This window comes from Arvicola amphibius, chromosome 6, assembly GCF_903992535.2.
Source record: "Arvicola amphibius chromosome 6, mArvAmp1.2, whole genome shotgun sequence".
NCBI lineage: Eukaryota > Metazoa > Chordata > Mammalia > Rodentia > Cricetidae > Arvicola > Arvicola amphibius.
This window is the reverse complement of record NC_052052.2, coordinates 122,529,838-122,546,732: the sequence shown is the minus strand read 5'-3', so window position 1 is coordinate 122,546,732 and position 16,895 is coordinate 122,529,838. Positions and strand designations below refer to the sequence as shown.

General features: G+C 40.4%; 1 protein-coding gene across 1 annotated transcript in view; it reads right to left on the bottom strand.

Moving 5' to 3' along the window:
* The window catches only part of Aoah (acyloxyacyl hydrolase), a 192,659-nt gene that overhangs the window by 40,196 nt on the left and 135,568 nt on the right, over positions 1 to 16,895 (bottom strand). Inside the window, exon 13 of the mRNA XM_038334078.1 lies at positions 10,477 to 10,559. Coding sequence (XP_038190006.1) covers positions 10,477 to 10,559 — 83 coding nt within the window. The remainder of the gene's footprint in view (positions 1 to 10,476; positions 10,560 to 16,895) is intronic.

The window sequence follows — 16,895 nt, the reverse complement described above, 5'->3', positions numbered from 1 at the left end:
AAAAGTTCCTATTATTATTAATTATTGTATCTTAGAGATATGTTGGATAATTAAGAGGAAAAATTTTTGACCTGTAGGCATTGGGTGTTTTTATATCATTTTGTTTTCAGATGGAGTATTTAAAAGCTGCATACTAAAGATTCTACTGCTGTGGCCACACTCTCTCAGGCTCCCCAAACAGAAATGGCCTAGATGTTCTGCTATAAATAATCTCTGCCATCTCCTTTCAAGGTTTTGTGTTGTGATCAAATGCTCAGCTCAGTAGTAGTGCTCCCCACATACTTCCTGGAGTCCTATTTCAGTGTGACACTGGCGACCTCAGAGCTTCCCTCCAGGGCTGTTCTTAAGGCTTTTGAAGGTATTACAGACATTTTTATTCTGAAACAATTGCTAAAATAATATAAAAATATAACAATATAAAATAATATAAAAATAGGACAAAGATCTTCACACATTCTTTACATAGATCTTTCTAAATATATACACCTATAATAATTATAATGATCAAACACAAAACCAATATGAGTACAATGCTGTTGTCTAATCTAAATTCATAACTTAAATGCCACTGATGGCTTCTTCCTGGTCTTGGTCTAATTCACTGTACTTGGCTCTTCGGTCTCTTTAGTCTGAACAGATTGCTTTGTCTCTGCCTTTATGTCCTTGACAAATTTGAATGCTACTGGCCAATTCTTTTTAAGTGGCTTTTAGTTTGGGTTTGTCTTAACATTTCCTCATGACTAAACTCGGGTTATGCAATTATTTTGGCAAAAATACAATACCGGAAGCTCAGTTAGTTTAAGGTCCAAAACCTATTTTGTTCCAGAATAGAGATCATGGGACGTCTAAAAATAAGGAATCCTTGCGTGTGCAACTGAGTTCAGCTTAGTCTGCAGTATTATTTTTTATAGTTCAATTATAGTTTGTCTCTTTATTCTTTCTTCTTTTTGATTTTATTCTTTCCCAAGGAGACTAAGAGAACTGTCTCAGAAGTGTTGGGTTAAGGTATCTAATGCTGATGATCCAAGACAGAAAAGATGACAGTTGTCAGGCCACAGTCTAGAAAGGGAACAGTGCGGCATGGCTGAAAATGTGACCTTCAGTAGGAAACAGACACGGTTAAAAGTCTATCACTGAAGAGGTAATGGATCATGATACGTTATGTAACTTCTCTTAGCCCCATTTTTCTTATCTGCAAACGTAGAGTTGCTTTTGGATTCACTGAGGACAAAGTATGTAGTTTTGAGCTGGTACTCGATATTTATCAGTATGTGCGCATGCATGTAACAAAGTCACACCCAAACACCAGCCTCTAAGGATGGCCTGAACAGTTTGTCCCAGACTAATGGGCTCAGGTTCTGGGTAAAACATGATTATCCAGGCTATGGGAAGAACTGGTCCTGGTCTCCATTTTGTGCAGCATGTCCTGTGTGGTGTTTCTAGGTCTAGAATCAGCCTCAATAGTGCTCTTGCTCATTGGGGAAGCACCGTTTTCCTATTAGATATGTCTTATGGCAAGGTGACTGTTGCCATGCCTGTTCTTATTAGAATGTGCCCCTCCAAAGCCACTGCCCACTTCTGCTGGTTACTCTGTGGTATCCAGGTGAAGAAAGACATCTTTCCTGTGCTCAGCTGACATAGGGTCTCATAATAATAAACTGGCCAAAGACGGAATCACAAGAGAAAATAAATAGATGTTTGTTATCATGTGCATTGCCCATGCACAGGCTGAGTGCTCAGGGATGAGTATGCTGAAGGGCTGGATAGAAACTTGGACTTCTATATCTTCTTAGACTATAGATAGAGAGATTTGGGATTTTGTTTTAGGAAAACAAGTTATAGGAAGGTGACTGGGAGAGACACAGGAAGCAGGGGTCCTTGCTCTTCTTTGTCTTGAGCCAGTCTCAGATTCTATGATGGGAGAAGATAGAAACTAGAATGGCTGCAGAGACAGAGAGCTGTTCTACCTGTGATGGAGCATAGCGAGCTCCACAGTGTACTGCCCTAGGGACCAGCTCCTTAGCTCCGACTGATGACAGCAGACGCAGTGCCACAGCTGCTCTTCTTCTAAGGGGAAAAGGAAGATGGATCTTTTTTCTTAAAGCATAAAAATCCTTGATTTTTAAGTGTCAGTGACAAATAAGACAGAAACATGAGTTGCTGGGTGGGCGATGCTTGCCAAGGTAGGGAGATCATTAATAAGAGGTGAGCCAGGGTTGCTTAGTGAGACCCGATCTCTGAAAAACAAAACTAACACACACACACACACACACACACACAAAAACAACCCCCAAGTCAAAAAAAATCAGGAAAGCATTTTGAAAAACAGAATATTCTGATTTTTAATTTCAGAATCTTAGAATGTGGATGAATTTGAGATTAGTCTCGTTTTATCTCTTACAGATAGAAATGGAGGCTTAAATTGAAGAAATGACTTGTTACGAAGTTAGATAAAGATGGGTTAGGATTTGGATGAGGTCAAATCACCTATCTGCCAGCATCACACAAAGGCCTTTTGAAGTCCTCTGGGTTTGCTTCAGAGAATGGCGTTCAAATGTTAGAGTTAATGAAAGCCAGGAAATCATTGCTTTAATATAGGGTTTGCCTCTGCCCTGGTTTTTCTCTGGAGGGGAGAGGAGAGAGAGTTGTCTTGTGTGGTTTATAGACATGGTCCTGTGACCTACACTGATGGACACCTCGTCTGCTGGTGATGTGTCCCTGGAAGCAGGAGTAACAGCTCACTGTTGCCAGCTGTTCAGTCTGAGGGTTTTTATCAGAGACAGCTACCCAGAAAAAGCCAGGGTGTAGACTAACCCCACAGAAAAGAATTTCAGAACGGGTCCGTATTAAGGGAAATAATGGATTTTGTTGTTGTTGTTTTATTTAAGAAAAGGACAGAAGTACATACGCAAGAGTAGTTACAGGTGTCTATGGAGAGAGTGGTGTTAAATGTCCTAAAATATACGTAAAACAATGTATGTGACTTTTGAAGTTACGTTGTTCAAAGTATAGAGTGGCTATTTGAATTCAAAAGAATAAGTAAAAACATCTTAAGATACTTATTCTTAACTAATGATTTTTTTTAATTTTAAAATAAAAAAATGTTTATTTTTTTGTTTTTACATCCCAAAGTTTCCCGTCCCTCCCCTCCTCTCAGAGCTTGGTGGGGAGAGGGACTCCTTTTCCACTGTTTCTCTTCAGACACAGGCAGGCCTCCTTAATGATTTTTTCTTAATAAAGTAATTATAAAGTAGTGAGTGAGGTGTCCCTGTACAGGTTTATAGAAAGGAGTGCTAATAATATAAAAACGTAAGCCAGGAAGGTCTAAGAAATTCTTAGGGTTCATAGGTCACACAAAGTCAATATACATGTTTGACGGTCAATATGGCATATAATTTGTGTGTGTGTGTGTGTGTGTGTGTGTGTTAGAGAAAGAAAGGGGGAGGGAGGAAGAGAGAGAGAGAGAGAGAGAGAGAGAGAGAGAGAGAGAGAGAGAGAGAGAGAGAGAGAGAGTTTTCTCAAAAACAGGAGTCTGGCCCTTGTAGGCAATTTGGTGAGCTGTGTAATAGGTCTTGACTCTTAGCCAGTCAGACAGTCACACCAGAGCCACCTGGTCTCTCTCCTGTATTCTGTTCCTCTCATTTTTCCTGTATTTCACCTCAAGGGCAGTGGTGTGCCAGGAGAACACAGTTCAGTGGTCACTCAATGGCTGCTGAGCTTGCCCCATCACCTAGCTGCCAAGGACAGTTTCCTCTGTTGCCTCCCACCCCAACTCCGGTCATCTGAACTCAGGGCCTCCTTCCTCATACTCTCTGGGGAATTCTTTCTTCTGTAGATGGATTTTTTTGGGCTGCCAGGTCAAAAAAAAAAGGCAGGGGTGGAATATTGTAGAATATTCCTTTATACTCTGTGAAGACGTTTAGTAAACCAATTAAACCACAACACTCTACCCTTCCTTCTCTAGTCTCTAGCCTCTAGACTGTTTACCTAGTCTTCCCAGCACTTTCTTTTTAAGTACATTTTGTTTTTAAACTTTTTCTGATGTGTGTGTGTGTGTGTGTGTGTGTGTGTGTGTGTGAAGTAGGGGTGTCCCACTGTGCGTGTGGAGATCTCTGCTTGGTTCCTGGGACTGAACTGAGATTGTCAGGCTCCCATGCCAAGTGCTTATGTTGATGACCCTACTCCGAGTTTCCCAGGCTGGCCTGACCATTGCCTTTTCCCCTAGCTTCTCTAGGTCTCTTCCACTCTCTCCCATTCTTCTAAGGGTTTAACAAAACCCAGAGGAAGGAGCAGGCCAAGTGAAGTTTGTTCAGTGTGGAGTTTGTGGTGTTGGCAGAGAGCATGAGAGGTTCATGACCAAATTAGCTTTGCAGCAAGGATCTCAGTGGGTGTGGGAGGCTGGTGAAGATGCAAAAGCACACTTTGGCAGTTTACAGTTGCCAGTAACTAATCTAGGCTTTTCCCAGGAATTCTGCTCTCCACTTTGTCTGTTGTGGGTGCCCAGGGAGAGATCCCCCCTCCCTCTGTAATGGGAAGTTTTATCCCATCACAAAATGTGCCTTAAATATTTTAGCATTTCTGCAAACAAAACCTTCCAATCCAAGTGTTTACACAAAAGTTTTGCTAGATATGCAAAAATAAAATGAGGAAGACGGTCAGTGCAAAGAGTATGTCGAGCTTGTAAAATCTCACTTGGCATTCATAGCGGGGGTCCATGAGCATCCCATAAACCCACGAGTCTTTTCCTCTGTGGCCTGTGAGCTGTATAGTAGGCAATTGAGGGTCAGGACTAGGGTTTTTTTTTTTTTTAAGGCAATGGAGTTTTATTTATTTCGGAAGATGGCTTACGTATTTTTCTTTACTTAAAATTATGCTTTATATCACCCCCATTAGTCCTTGCTAATTGCCAAACTGCTCTGTGTTTTTCTAAGTCTGACTACTTTAGATGCTTCATAGAAGACTCTGCTTTGAGATTCATTGTGTTGTTGGGTTAGACAGGGTTTTCTTCTCCCTAAAAGGGGGAATAGTGTTGTGTTGCATTTATGCATCTTATTTTCTCTATCCATTTTCATGTTGGTGGACATTTAGCCTTGTTCTGCATCTTGACTGTTACGAATGATGATGTAAAGAAGAAGGTAATGCCAGCATCTCTTTGAGATCCTGTTCTTAATTATCTCAGATAAATATTCATATGTGGAATTGATCAATCATACCGTAATTCAGGTTTTCATATTTAGAGGAATTATCATGCTACCTTCTAAAATGGATAGAAGACTCCACATTCTCTCCAATAATACATGATTCTAATTTCTTCATGTCCTAGCCAATACTTGTCATTAGGTTTTTTTTGATAATGGTCATCTTAGCAAGTATGAAGTGTTATCTCAGTACGGTTCCTGTCCTTGATTAAAGCAGTTCTCAACGTGTGGGTCACAACTGCTTTGGCATTCTAAGACCCTTAGAGAACACAGATATTTACATTATAATTCATAACAGTAGCAAAATTACAGCTCTGAAGTAGCAATGAAAATAATGTTATGGTCGGGGGTCACCACAACAAGAGGAAATGTATTAAAGGGCTGCAGCACTATGAATGCTGAGAACCACTGTGTTAAAGGAAAAACATGGTGGTATTTTAGTTGTAAAAGACCACTAGCCATGCTTTAGTCCTCCTTAAAGGTTAAAATTAACTTGAGAGCTTTTAGGTTAAAGAAAAATTATTGGATAGCAAGTCCCTGCTTAGCGATGCTAACTAAGGTCAGTGTTACACTTACTGCCATGGATCTCACAAGCCTTCTGATTCCTGTCCATCAGGGAGCTAGACTTAAAGCAAGTGACCCAACCCTAAGCCCATGAAAGCTCAACTTCAGCACTGACAAAGAACCTGTGTGAAGGAGCAGTTGGCTCTCTTGGGTGTGGGTGAGGACATGGAACCAGACAAAGAGGACAGAGGGCCAGATCTCCTACTTTCTGCATCCTCCTAAGTCCTGATGACTAATGAACACCCAGATTTGAAGACTGGAGTATTGTAGCACGGGTATGGCAGGTGGTTTCAGATACCACAGTTTCTATGACAGCCTCCACAGCTGGGTGCCAATTACCTCCCTGATGATTTAGTCTTTGAGAGATGGGCTCTTTGCCGAAAACAGAGTGACATCTCAAGCTCAATTCTCCTCCAGTTTATTAAGTCTCAGCCCTCAGCATGCTCCTGAGCTCAAGCAGCCAAGGCTGTTCTCCAGCCCCAACCCTGCTGGCCTCAGGATGCTCTGGAACTCTGCTTGTTTCTCCAGTCTGACTCTAGTGCCCGCAGAATGCTGAGGAATAACTCTTTCTTCGCAGCCCTGGCAGGGTGCAACCCAAGGGCTTCCCACCGCAAGGACTCCTTTCCTTGTCTGGCTCGTCTCTATTCTGAACCGTAGCTCCTGTTCTCAGTGTTAGACTTGCCGTTGTTAGTTTCTGTCATTTCTCCATTCTCTCCCCTCCGAGTCTCTTCTTCACAGAGAAAGCCACTTCTGTTTCCAGGTGCATCTGCGGCCCCACTGCATCGCTCTTCCCTCCTGCCTGTCACTGTCTGTAGGGATCTGAGTGCCTATTTAAGCATTGCTATCCCATCTCTGAGAGGCCCAGCTCTTATCATTGACAGGTATCGTTTACATTTATCTGCTGTGTTTGTTTGAGAAGCTTTGACATTGAAAATGGGACTGATTTAAAACTACTGAATAAAGAATAGTACAGATGGGGCTGGCAGCACCTGTTTCAGCGGTGTGCTGCTGATGGATGTTTAGGAAAGTGTGTTTCTTGATCCTCCTTCTGCTCACCTCTCCACACCAAACCCTGTGGCACTCAAATGTGCTTATATCTCTTTTATGTATGGTGGCCTGTCTGGGTCAAAAAGGCCCAATGCTTTATGACGTTTGCACAGTAATAACAAGGCGGGAGGCTAGGGTTGCAGAAGTCAAACCAAGTCCTCACTCTTACCACAGTGACGATTTTGAGTGTGATGTCTGTCCAAGAAAGAATGGAGTGAAGATGACCCATTCAAGCTAGCTTGTCATCCAGGCCACCCAAAGTAAGATTCTAGTATCACTTCCCAGGCCCAGTTCCATTCTGTTCTTCAAGGAAAGATTTTGTAAGATAACCAAAGCGGGGGGTGGGGGGGGCGGGCTGCTCTTTCTTCCCTGGATCTCACTTTCCATCTCTGACAGGTAAGGTGAGGGACCGGTCAACACACAGCACTCTGACCCTGTCCCTTATGATGCATTGGCCACCTCTTGCCCTGTCCCTTATGATGCATTGGTCACCTCTTGCCCTGTCTGTTTCAGAAGGTTGGAGTTAAAAGGACCATTGCAGACCATCTCCCTTTCTGATTATGAGAAGATAGGGTGGGCCTGCTACTTCCTAAGCCTCACATCACAGCATTATTCCCGGAATCATAATGACCCCCACACTTCACACTCTAAAAGGCTCTGTACGCATTGGCAGACACTGAAAAGATCTTTTATACGACAGTCAAGATGAAAATAGGAGCTGTTTCTTTAATTTTTACTATACAATTTAAAAGAAACTCTTTAATATTCTATTCAACTGTTTCTTCCCCCTTTTATCTTTCTTGCTGGTTCTGAAAAGTAAATGCAGCCATAAATATGCAGAATGTGGAAAACTGACTTTTCCTATATCTAATAAAAACCTCGGGGAGTAATTGAAATAACTTGGTGTGGGCAGTCAGGTTACACGCTGCATAATATCAAAAGAAAATGCACAGCAAGGAAAAGCAACAGAGAATTAGAAGAGGAGCTGGAGAATAAAACCAGGACTTTAGATAACAGGTGACTATAGGAAACTAAAAATACCCTTTTAGAATTATGTTCTTAGAAGATCTGATGAGAAGCGTTATTCAAAGAAGCAATAACGTTAGACAAGGTGAACATCTGTATAATTCTGAGGAATGCAAATGGAAGAAAAAGAAATCTCTCCAGCTCCTATTCACTGGACTGACAGAAGCGAAGACTTTGTGCTGAATTCACATTCATTTCTTTGTGATGACTCCCTCCTCTTACCTCCCTTTGCCTTTTGCTGTGGACAACCTGGATTTTAAAGGAATGTTTGTTGATAAGACAGCAGAACGCACAAGGAGAACCGGCTACTCTTTGTTGCCAGGGGCACTCTGGAGTATCTCACTCTGCTCTTCATGGTTTTTACAAAAGATCATCAGATTTGGGGTGGGAAAGTAAAGTGATGTTGACATATCTGGGTCTTGAGAAAGAGAGGAATGTTGACTCTGAAGTCACATACACACACACACACACACACACACACACACACACACACACACACGACAATTGTACTGTGCACGTATGAAGAGTCTGACTACTTATCACTGTAAGAACCAAAGTTTATCTGTGAGCCCCTCTTGCCCAAGGATGACAAGATAGCTTCCTGGAATTCTGGGAGCTATGGTGCTTGGGAAATAACAAGACACATGATTTCACTCCTAAATAAATTTGAATCTACTATACCGGATGTGCTTGATCACATGTAGGCAGGAGATACACAAGCAGGGAATATATCAGGATGTACGTTTGCCCTTGATTGGACCTGATGAAAAATGCAGTAAATTATGGGTTTTGTATTTTAAAACTTCTGTAAAATGTGGCTCATGGTCATTCTCTGGAAACCCAGGGGTGGGCCTGGCCAGAGTCCATCTTCTTATCCAGTACTGAATTATAGTTTGCTTCAAATTTGGATAAGAATTGTATAACTGGTTTCTTTCTTATAGATTTTGGGATTAACAATCATCCTGCCTTAATTACATACCTTTATCCTATTATTCTTTCTAGACTCGATTTCTTTCTAGTGTGTTTTTTGTTTTATTTAAAAAACAGAACTTTTCAGAAAACCAGAGTTGGAGGGAAGAAAACAATAATTATTCAAATTTTCTCAAACAGCAATCTTAGGGCATGTTCTACCAATCTTTCTTCTTAGATACAGTGTTTTACCATTTATTTTTAAAATGTGGTAAAAATTGAACTATAATATCCAATTTCATGGTACAATTTTCTTTTGTCTATATTTTATCCTTTCAGTTTAAAAACCAGACTATTAGACATAATTTTCTAAAGTTGCAAAATATACCATAGGAATGAGCTTCTGCTTTTTCCCAGACTGTATTGGAAGTGAGTCTTTGTAGCACTGAGGGCTCTTTGAGTTTCTCATTAAAGCAGAGTAGTACAGGAAATAGCATGTATCTGTGAGGAGTCACAGGCAGCTTCCACGGGTATTGCCCATTCCCTACTAGTTGTGTTTGTGTGTAAAGCAAGGATAACCTTTCTCTATAGATCTTTGCAGATCATAGGATGTTGGAGGAATGGCCTTCATTGGTGTCTGGTGGCTTTAGGCAAGGTGGGCAGAAGTTTTAGGCATGTAACTTGCTATCTCTGTGACCTGGGACAAAGCTCTTGACCTGTCCATAGCTCCTTTTTCTGAGCTGTAGCAGTGTAGATAGCTTCATACCTTCCCCATTCTGAGAAAAATGGTTTAACATGTTGGGTAATTAAGTTGAGTGCTGTAGTCAATGAGTACATTGTAAGTTTTCTTCCCCATCTCTACCATAACATTCCCAGAGTGATGGCAATCAATGCTATCTTAGTTCTCAGAAAATATAATAATACTTGCTGACAGTGTTTATTGTGGAACAGATTTACTGTATACACACACACACACACACACACACACACACATATATACATATACATATATATGTATATATATATGAAAAACATAAAATATGTTTTTCAGCATTTGGTGGGAGCTCAGTAAATGCCAGCTACTATTAACCAGTTAAAACATCTTTGTCATTCTTAGAAAAGTAGCATATTCATTTCCTGTAGAATACTTATTCTAGGAAATACATTATTTGTAGGTAACACAGTTAACATGATGCTCCTTGCACACTTTCTCCACATCTTTCTAAAATGAGAGATGGTAACTCATCGCATTAGCTAGGCTGTGGCTTATTAAGCAAGGGTATTATGGACATCGTGAAGCGGTATGCCATCTCTTAGTCCATGTGGAGAGTAGAGAGTAAAGCTTAAAACTCAGACCTCTGCGGAAATGTGGGAGAATGCTCAATTGGCAGAGCAGAGCTTTTGCAGTGACCTTGATTTGCCCTTGCTTAACTAAGGCTCATTTAGCTCACACTTCTTGAGCTGTTTATCCCTGCATTTGGCTGAGAATTACTAGAACTCTTTTCACTATTGGGTAACTGATCTGACCTTCATATTCCCTTGTCTTCAACCTGTTCTCCTTTTGTGTTTGCAAATGGCTGAAAGACCAGAAAACTGAGCTCGGAGAGGGCAGTGCTGGCAGAAGGGAGGCTTCACTGTGTTCTGGCTGTCTAATGCTAAGTTTTGTGATACGTCCCAAATAAAGGCGATTCTTACAGGTGCCTTGTGAAGGCATGAGTGGCAGGCTACGCACCATTTCTCGAGATACTCTGGTAGTCCCTGTGATTGCAATGGTTTCTTTTCCTCAAACGAAGGTAAAAGGATTTTTCTTCAATTCTGAAACAAATACATAAGCATATATTTAATATTAAGATACTCGATGGCATTCAAAGGAGCATGCTTCTGTGGTGACTTTAGAAGAGCGATAAAGATGGACTCAGCAAACTCAGGCATCACTGACGCAGTGAATGTGCTGTTTATACTGTGACCGTATTGACACAAGGCACACCTGTATGGGAAGGGTGTTGTTGATGACATCAAAATTTTGCTTTCGTACGGAGCCCGGCAAGGCCACACCTTTCTAGTCTTTCTACCAAGAGTTGCTGCAATTTCTTCAGCAGTCACTGGTCTTTATCAGTCTGTTATTTAAAAGTGGAGCAATTTTCTTTCTTGGCTGCTGCAAGGCTGTGGAAGCAGCTTTTGCCTGGAGGTCTGCTCTTTTCTATACATATGTGTGTGCTGCAGAGCTTGTGGGAGCCCTCGTGTCCACATGAAATGACGACTCTATTCCCTGCTTCCCTTGTGCCCACACTGTCTGTCACTAGTGCCTCAATGATGCAATAGAGCTGGAAGCGTACAGTGCAATTTCTAGTCATCTTTGTCAATGAACACCTGGAAGGCAACTCTGGCTCTTTCTTTCTTTATTCCCTACCTCCATTCTGCTGCTCAGAATAGGAATATTACGGTCTTGGACTGTGGAGTCAAAGATCCATTTTGAAAAGGTAAAGGGGTGAGCTGGGGGAGCCTGTGTCCCCAGGGAGACTGGGTGGAGCCGAGCTTCAATACCAGTCCTAGACTGCATGTCTCTGAGCTTTTCTGTGTGAGGAAAGTAAACTCATGATTTATTTGCAAGCCATATGTTAAGTCTTTCTAACTGGGAGCTAAATCTAATATTAATGGACACATGGCTTGGAGACAAATTTGACACCAGTATTGGGTTATAATTATAGACATTTCAAGCAATTTTCTTGGCTCCCTTTTGTACTATCTTTGACTTTCTATTTTATTTTGCCAAGATTTTAATTTAATTTGAACATAATTTAATGTTATGTTGCCTGTACTTTTATAGACTTTCTAAAATTCTTTTTGAAACAAGACTATATATAAACTAATGAATGATAATTTAACTGATAAATATTCCATTACTCTTAAAAATGCATCTTCATTTTCATAAATTCATATTTAACAACCTTATATACAATCACCCTTTATTTTCAATCATTGTGAAATTATACTCATTGTATTACAGTCCTTGACAACTGCCTCAGATTCTTCAGAAATGTGAGTATGAATCATGTTTGGGCTTTCAGTATGCATTGGAAGTATCTCTTGGGAAGACCTACAAACAATACTTCTTGAATTATTCAAAGAAAGAAAGGAAGGAAGGAAGGAAGAAAGGAAGGAAGAAAAAAGAAAAAACAGAATGAGCAGTCCCAATCTCTTTTGAAGCCAGTTTTACACTAATACACACACACACACACACACACACACACACACACACACACACACAAACCAGATAAAGACACTGCCTCATCTCCCATCAAAAATCAAAACAAAACAAAAAACAAAGAACAACAGTAACAAAAATCAATCACTACCACCACCACCACCAGCAACAATAAAAAACTCAAAACAACAACAACAGAAAGCCCTCTCCAAAATACAGGTCAATATCTCTGATGAACATTTATTAAACAATGCTCAAGAGAAACTTGCAAATCAAATACAAACATATATCAGATATAATATTTATCATGACCAAGCCAGTTTTATCCTGGAGTTGCAGGGATGGTTCAACCTACTAAAATCATTAAATGTAATAAACCTCAAAGTGGACTGAAAGACAAAAATCATATGATCATCTCAACAGCTATAGAAAAAGCCTTTGACATGCCTAGTGGTGGTGGCACATGCCTTAATCTCAGCACTCGGGAGGCAGAGGCAGGTAGATCTCTTTGGGTTCGAGGCCAGCCTGGTCTACAAGAGTTAGTTCCAAGACAGGCTCCAAAAGCTATAGAGAAATCCTGTCTCAAAACCCAAAAAATAAAAAAAAGTTTAGATTAATATCAGACAGAGGTCTAATCTCCAAAATATACAAAGAACTCAAGAAATTGGTCACCAAAAGAACACATAATCCAATAAAAAAAATGGAGTACAGACCTAAACAGAGAACTCTCAACAGAGGAATCTAAAATGGCTGAAAGACACTTAAGGAAATGTTCAAAATCCTTAGTCATCAGAGAAATGCAAATCAAAACAACTCTGAGATTCCACCTTATACCTGTAAGAATGGTCAAGATCAAAAACACCGATGACAACTTATGCAGGAGAGGCTGTGGGGTAAAGGGAACACTTCTGCATTCGTGGTGGGAATGCAAGCTGGTACAACACCTTTGGATGTCAGTGTGGCAATCTCTCAGAAAATTGGGAAACAACCTTCCTCAAGACCCAGTAATACCACTTTTGGGTATATACCCAAAGGATGCTCAATCATGGCACAAGGACATGTGCTCAACTATGTTCATAGCAGCTTTGTTTGTCACAGCCAGAACCTGGAAACAACCTGAATGCCCCTCGACCGAAGAATTGATAAGGAAAATGTGGTACATTTACACATTGGAGTACTACACAAACAGAAAAAAATAACGACATCTTGAATTTTGTAGGAAAATTGATAGAGCTAGAAAATATTATTTTGAGTGAGGTAACCCAGACACAGAAAGACAATTATCACATGTACTCACTCATAGGTGTTTTTTAAACGTAAAGCAAAGGAAACCAGCCCACAAACCACAATCCCAGAGAACTTAGACAACAATGAGTTCACTAAGAGAGACTTACATAGATCTAATCTACATGGGAAGTAGAAAGTAGAAAAAGACAAGATCTCCTGAGTAAATTGGGAGCATGGGGACCTTGGGGGAGGGTTGAAGGGGGGGAGGAGAGATCTCAAGAAAAAGGAAAATAAAAGAAAAACCTTTGACAAAATCCAATATGCCTTCATGATAAGAATTCTAGAGAGAGTATGACTGGAGGGAAATATTCCTCAACATAGCAAAAGATATATGTGACAAACCTATAGCCAATATCATCCTTAATGACGAAACACTCAAGCAATCTCACTGAAATCAGTTCCTAATGATGCATTTGTAGCATAATTTCTGCACCTAATGCTCAGGAAACACTGTAGAAGAGGGGTAGAAAAATTGCAAGAGCCAGAAAAATAGGAAGTTTAGGAGTCTGTGTCTCCTAGAAATGTCAGTGAGGTTACACTCACGAAGTCTCATCAACATGGCAGCCTAAACAGGACCTGATCAACAGTGACACCAATGGACATGCTAACATGGCTGGAGGAAATCTCATGGGACCTCAACCCTAGACAAAGAGCTACAGGCACCTGGGGAATACTGAGCTGAAGATAAATAGTCTTCCCCCAAGAAAGAGCATCCCAAATGGTTATCCAATACCAAGTAGTCAGCCATGAGATCATATGCTTGCAGGTAGCCTTACACAGACTGAACAGGTTATATTTATGGGCTTAGGTATATATGTAATAATAATTGAAGAAAAAGAGACCATAAATTTGAAAGAGAGCAAGGTGGGGTACCTGGGAGGGGTTGGCAGGAGGAAATGGAAGGGGGAATTTTTTTTTCTGCCAAACAGCATCTTTATTTGTGTGGGTTTAGGATTCTAGAAAAAGGGAGGGAAGAATGGCTTCTAGCCCAGGCATGCATTTGTATAAGGACAAAGCAAACAAAGGAAGCAGGAAAATAGCTGGCCTGAAGTTTTAATAACAGTTACTGGTAAAACAAACAGAACAGGAAAGCTAGGCTTTGGCTCTCAAACAAGATGAGTTAAGTGATTTTTGCCAAAATTGTAAATTAGGGAGATAGTTTTTCCCACGTGCCAAGAAGAAAAATTTTATTCACAAATCCAATTCTTTACGCCTATGGGTGAAGGTAATTGAATCACAAATGGTACCCAGATTTTCAGGCAAATTTCTAACAACAAAGGCAAAGCTTGCAGGATCATAAGGGGCCTGGTAACCACTGTTTCTCTCCACATAGGCTCTTGCTGTGCATGATTTTTTCTGTATTTAAATCTGTTCACTTTATGACTAGAAACTATCTTTTCTCTCCTGCTATTCTGTTAGCCCACAACTGCTCGTCCAATTGCCTGGCTTTGACATTCACATGTTGTGGTCTTCTCCCAACTCTACAGCTCTGTCCACATTATACCCATGTTCACCTGTGACACTCTAGTTACTTTGTTTCCCTTACTCTTTGGTGTTGGAGAATAGTCTGTATTCTGTCAATTATATTTTAAATAAACGCTGATTGACCAGTAGCCAGGCAGGAAGTAGAGGCAGGACAACCAGACAGGAAGTAGAGGCGGGTCAATGAAAACAGGAGAATTCTGAGAAGCAGGAAGCCCATTCCTCTGCAGTCCTGACCCAACCACAGAAGAAGCAAAAAGTGACTGCCCTGCTGAATAAGGTACTGAGCCACATGGGCTAATATAAGTTGTAAGAGTTAATAAGAAGCCTGAGTTAATGGGCCAATCAGTTTATAACTAATGTAGACCTCTGTGTGATTTCTTTGGGACTTAATGACTGTGGGAACTGGGCAGGACAGAAACCCCAACAACAACTCTGGATGTAAGAGAAATCTATTCTTTCCTGGCTTTTGGTCATTCTGCAGCAAACGGCTCTTCTGTAGCTATTGGCCCTTCTAATCTAGTCTCTGGACCCACTACAGTAATTCAGCAAACTAGACTAAGCATCTCCAGAATACAGTTTATAAAAAGAACTCTATGCTGAAAACAGGGGAACCCAGTTGAACTTGGGTCATCCATGGAGCTCTCTTGGATCTTTTCCCCCAGCATAACAGTTTTGTGTATCTTACTAAATATCCGAGGTCATTGTATGGAGACAAAAACTGGCCAGCTAAGCTCTACCTGAATTCCCAACCCTCTAAATTGTGAGATATTAAAAAAACAAAAAGAAAAACACTTGTTTTAAGCCACCAAGTCTAGGGCAGTTTGTTGTGTGATAGATACTTAGAACAGATGATAATAAAGTCCTAGATTATGATAACTTTCCTTAGACGATTGAAGGAATTTACTCATGAGTTTCTGGCCTACTAGCATAGAGTTGAAACCATTGTGCCTTGGTGTTTTAGAAACTTGGAATGTCACTTTGTCCTAACTGTTTTGAAGTCTTTGGACATCAAGTTTGGTGAAGATTTCTTTATGTTTACAGTGTCAGGCATAAAAAAGACCTTTCAACCTAGAGATTCATGTTTGCAGTCTGAGATATATTCTTGAATTACTTCAAAAATGATATTCCCATCTTCCTTTGTCCCTCCTAGTATTATCATTTAGATAATGGCTCATCTGAATTGTTCTTCTAATTGCCCTAGTTTTTTTCTGCCCTATTTTTATCTCTTTGCTTTTTTTTTCATTTTCTTGGGGACAATATTCTTAACTTCATCTTTGATCCCTACTATAAAATAATGCTACTAGCATACTTTAGATGTAGTTTGGTCACTGAATAGTTCTTTAATTTTATATGTTCTCCTTTTAGTATTGTAGCATCTTATCTTTCTGAAGATGCTAATTGTTGTTATTAATTGTAGTTATTTTTCTAAGTATGCTAGTAAAGTTCTTTATCTGAAACAAAAAAGGGAGTGGATCTCAGGGAGAGGGGAGGCAGGGGGATAGCTGGGAGGAATGGAGGGAGGGAAAACTGTGGTCAGAATGTATTATATGAGAGAAGAATCTATTTCTAATTAAAAAAAAGGTTTCTGGCGTTAGAAATATGTCTTCATATATAAGAGCACTGCTTGCTTTTCTAGAGTAGCTGGGTTCAATTTCTAGTATGCACATGGTACTCTACAACCTTTTGTAATTCCAGTTCCAGGGGATCTGATGCCCTTTTCTGGCCTCCCTAGGCACTGCTGTTACACAGTGCATAGACATATATGCAGGCAAAACACCCACACACGATATAAAAATTTAAAAATGTTAAAATATAAAAATAAAAGAAGGTTTTCTTTTTTACTCTCCCTCCCCTCTTCTCTTTCCTTCCACGTCTGACTTCAGACGTCTGATGATCTTGGGTTGTTTAGTTATATTGGAACATTGGAGCATCCTGCGTACTGGTCAACTGGGAACGGCTGCCAAATGTGCTGACTCTGTCTGGTTTTTGGCTGTAGGATGAACTGGCCTGGTCTGAGGAACTGTCTGTATTAGGTTGGCCACTGCATATATCTGTGAGGTATTGTCTTAAGTTAACTGATGTAGGAAGACTCAGCCACTGTGGGTGGCACTATTCATTAGACAGAAGGTCTCGAACTGTTTGAGAGAAAACAAACAAGGCCTGCCCTACAGGCA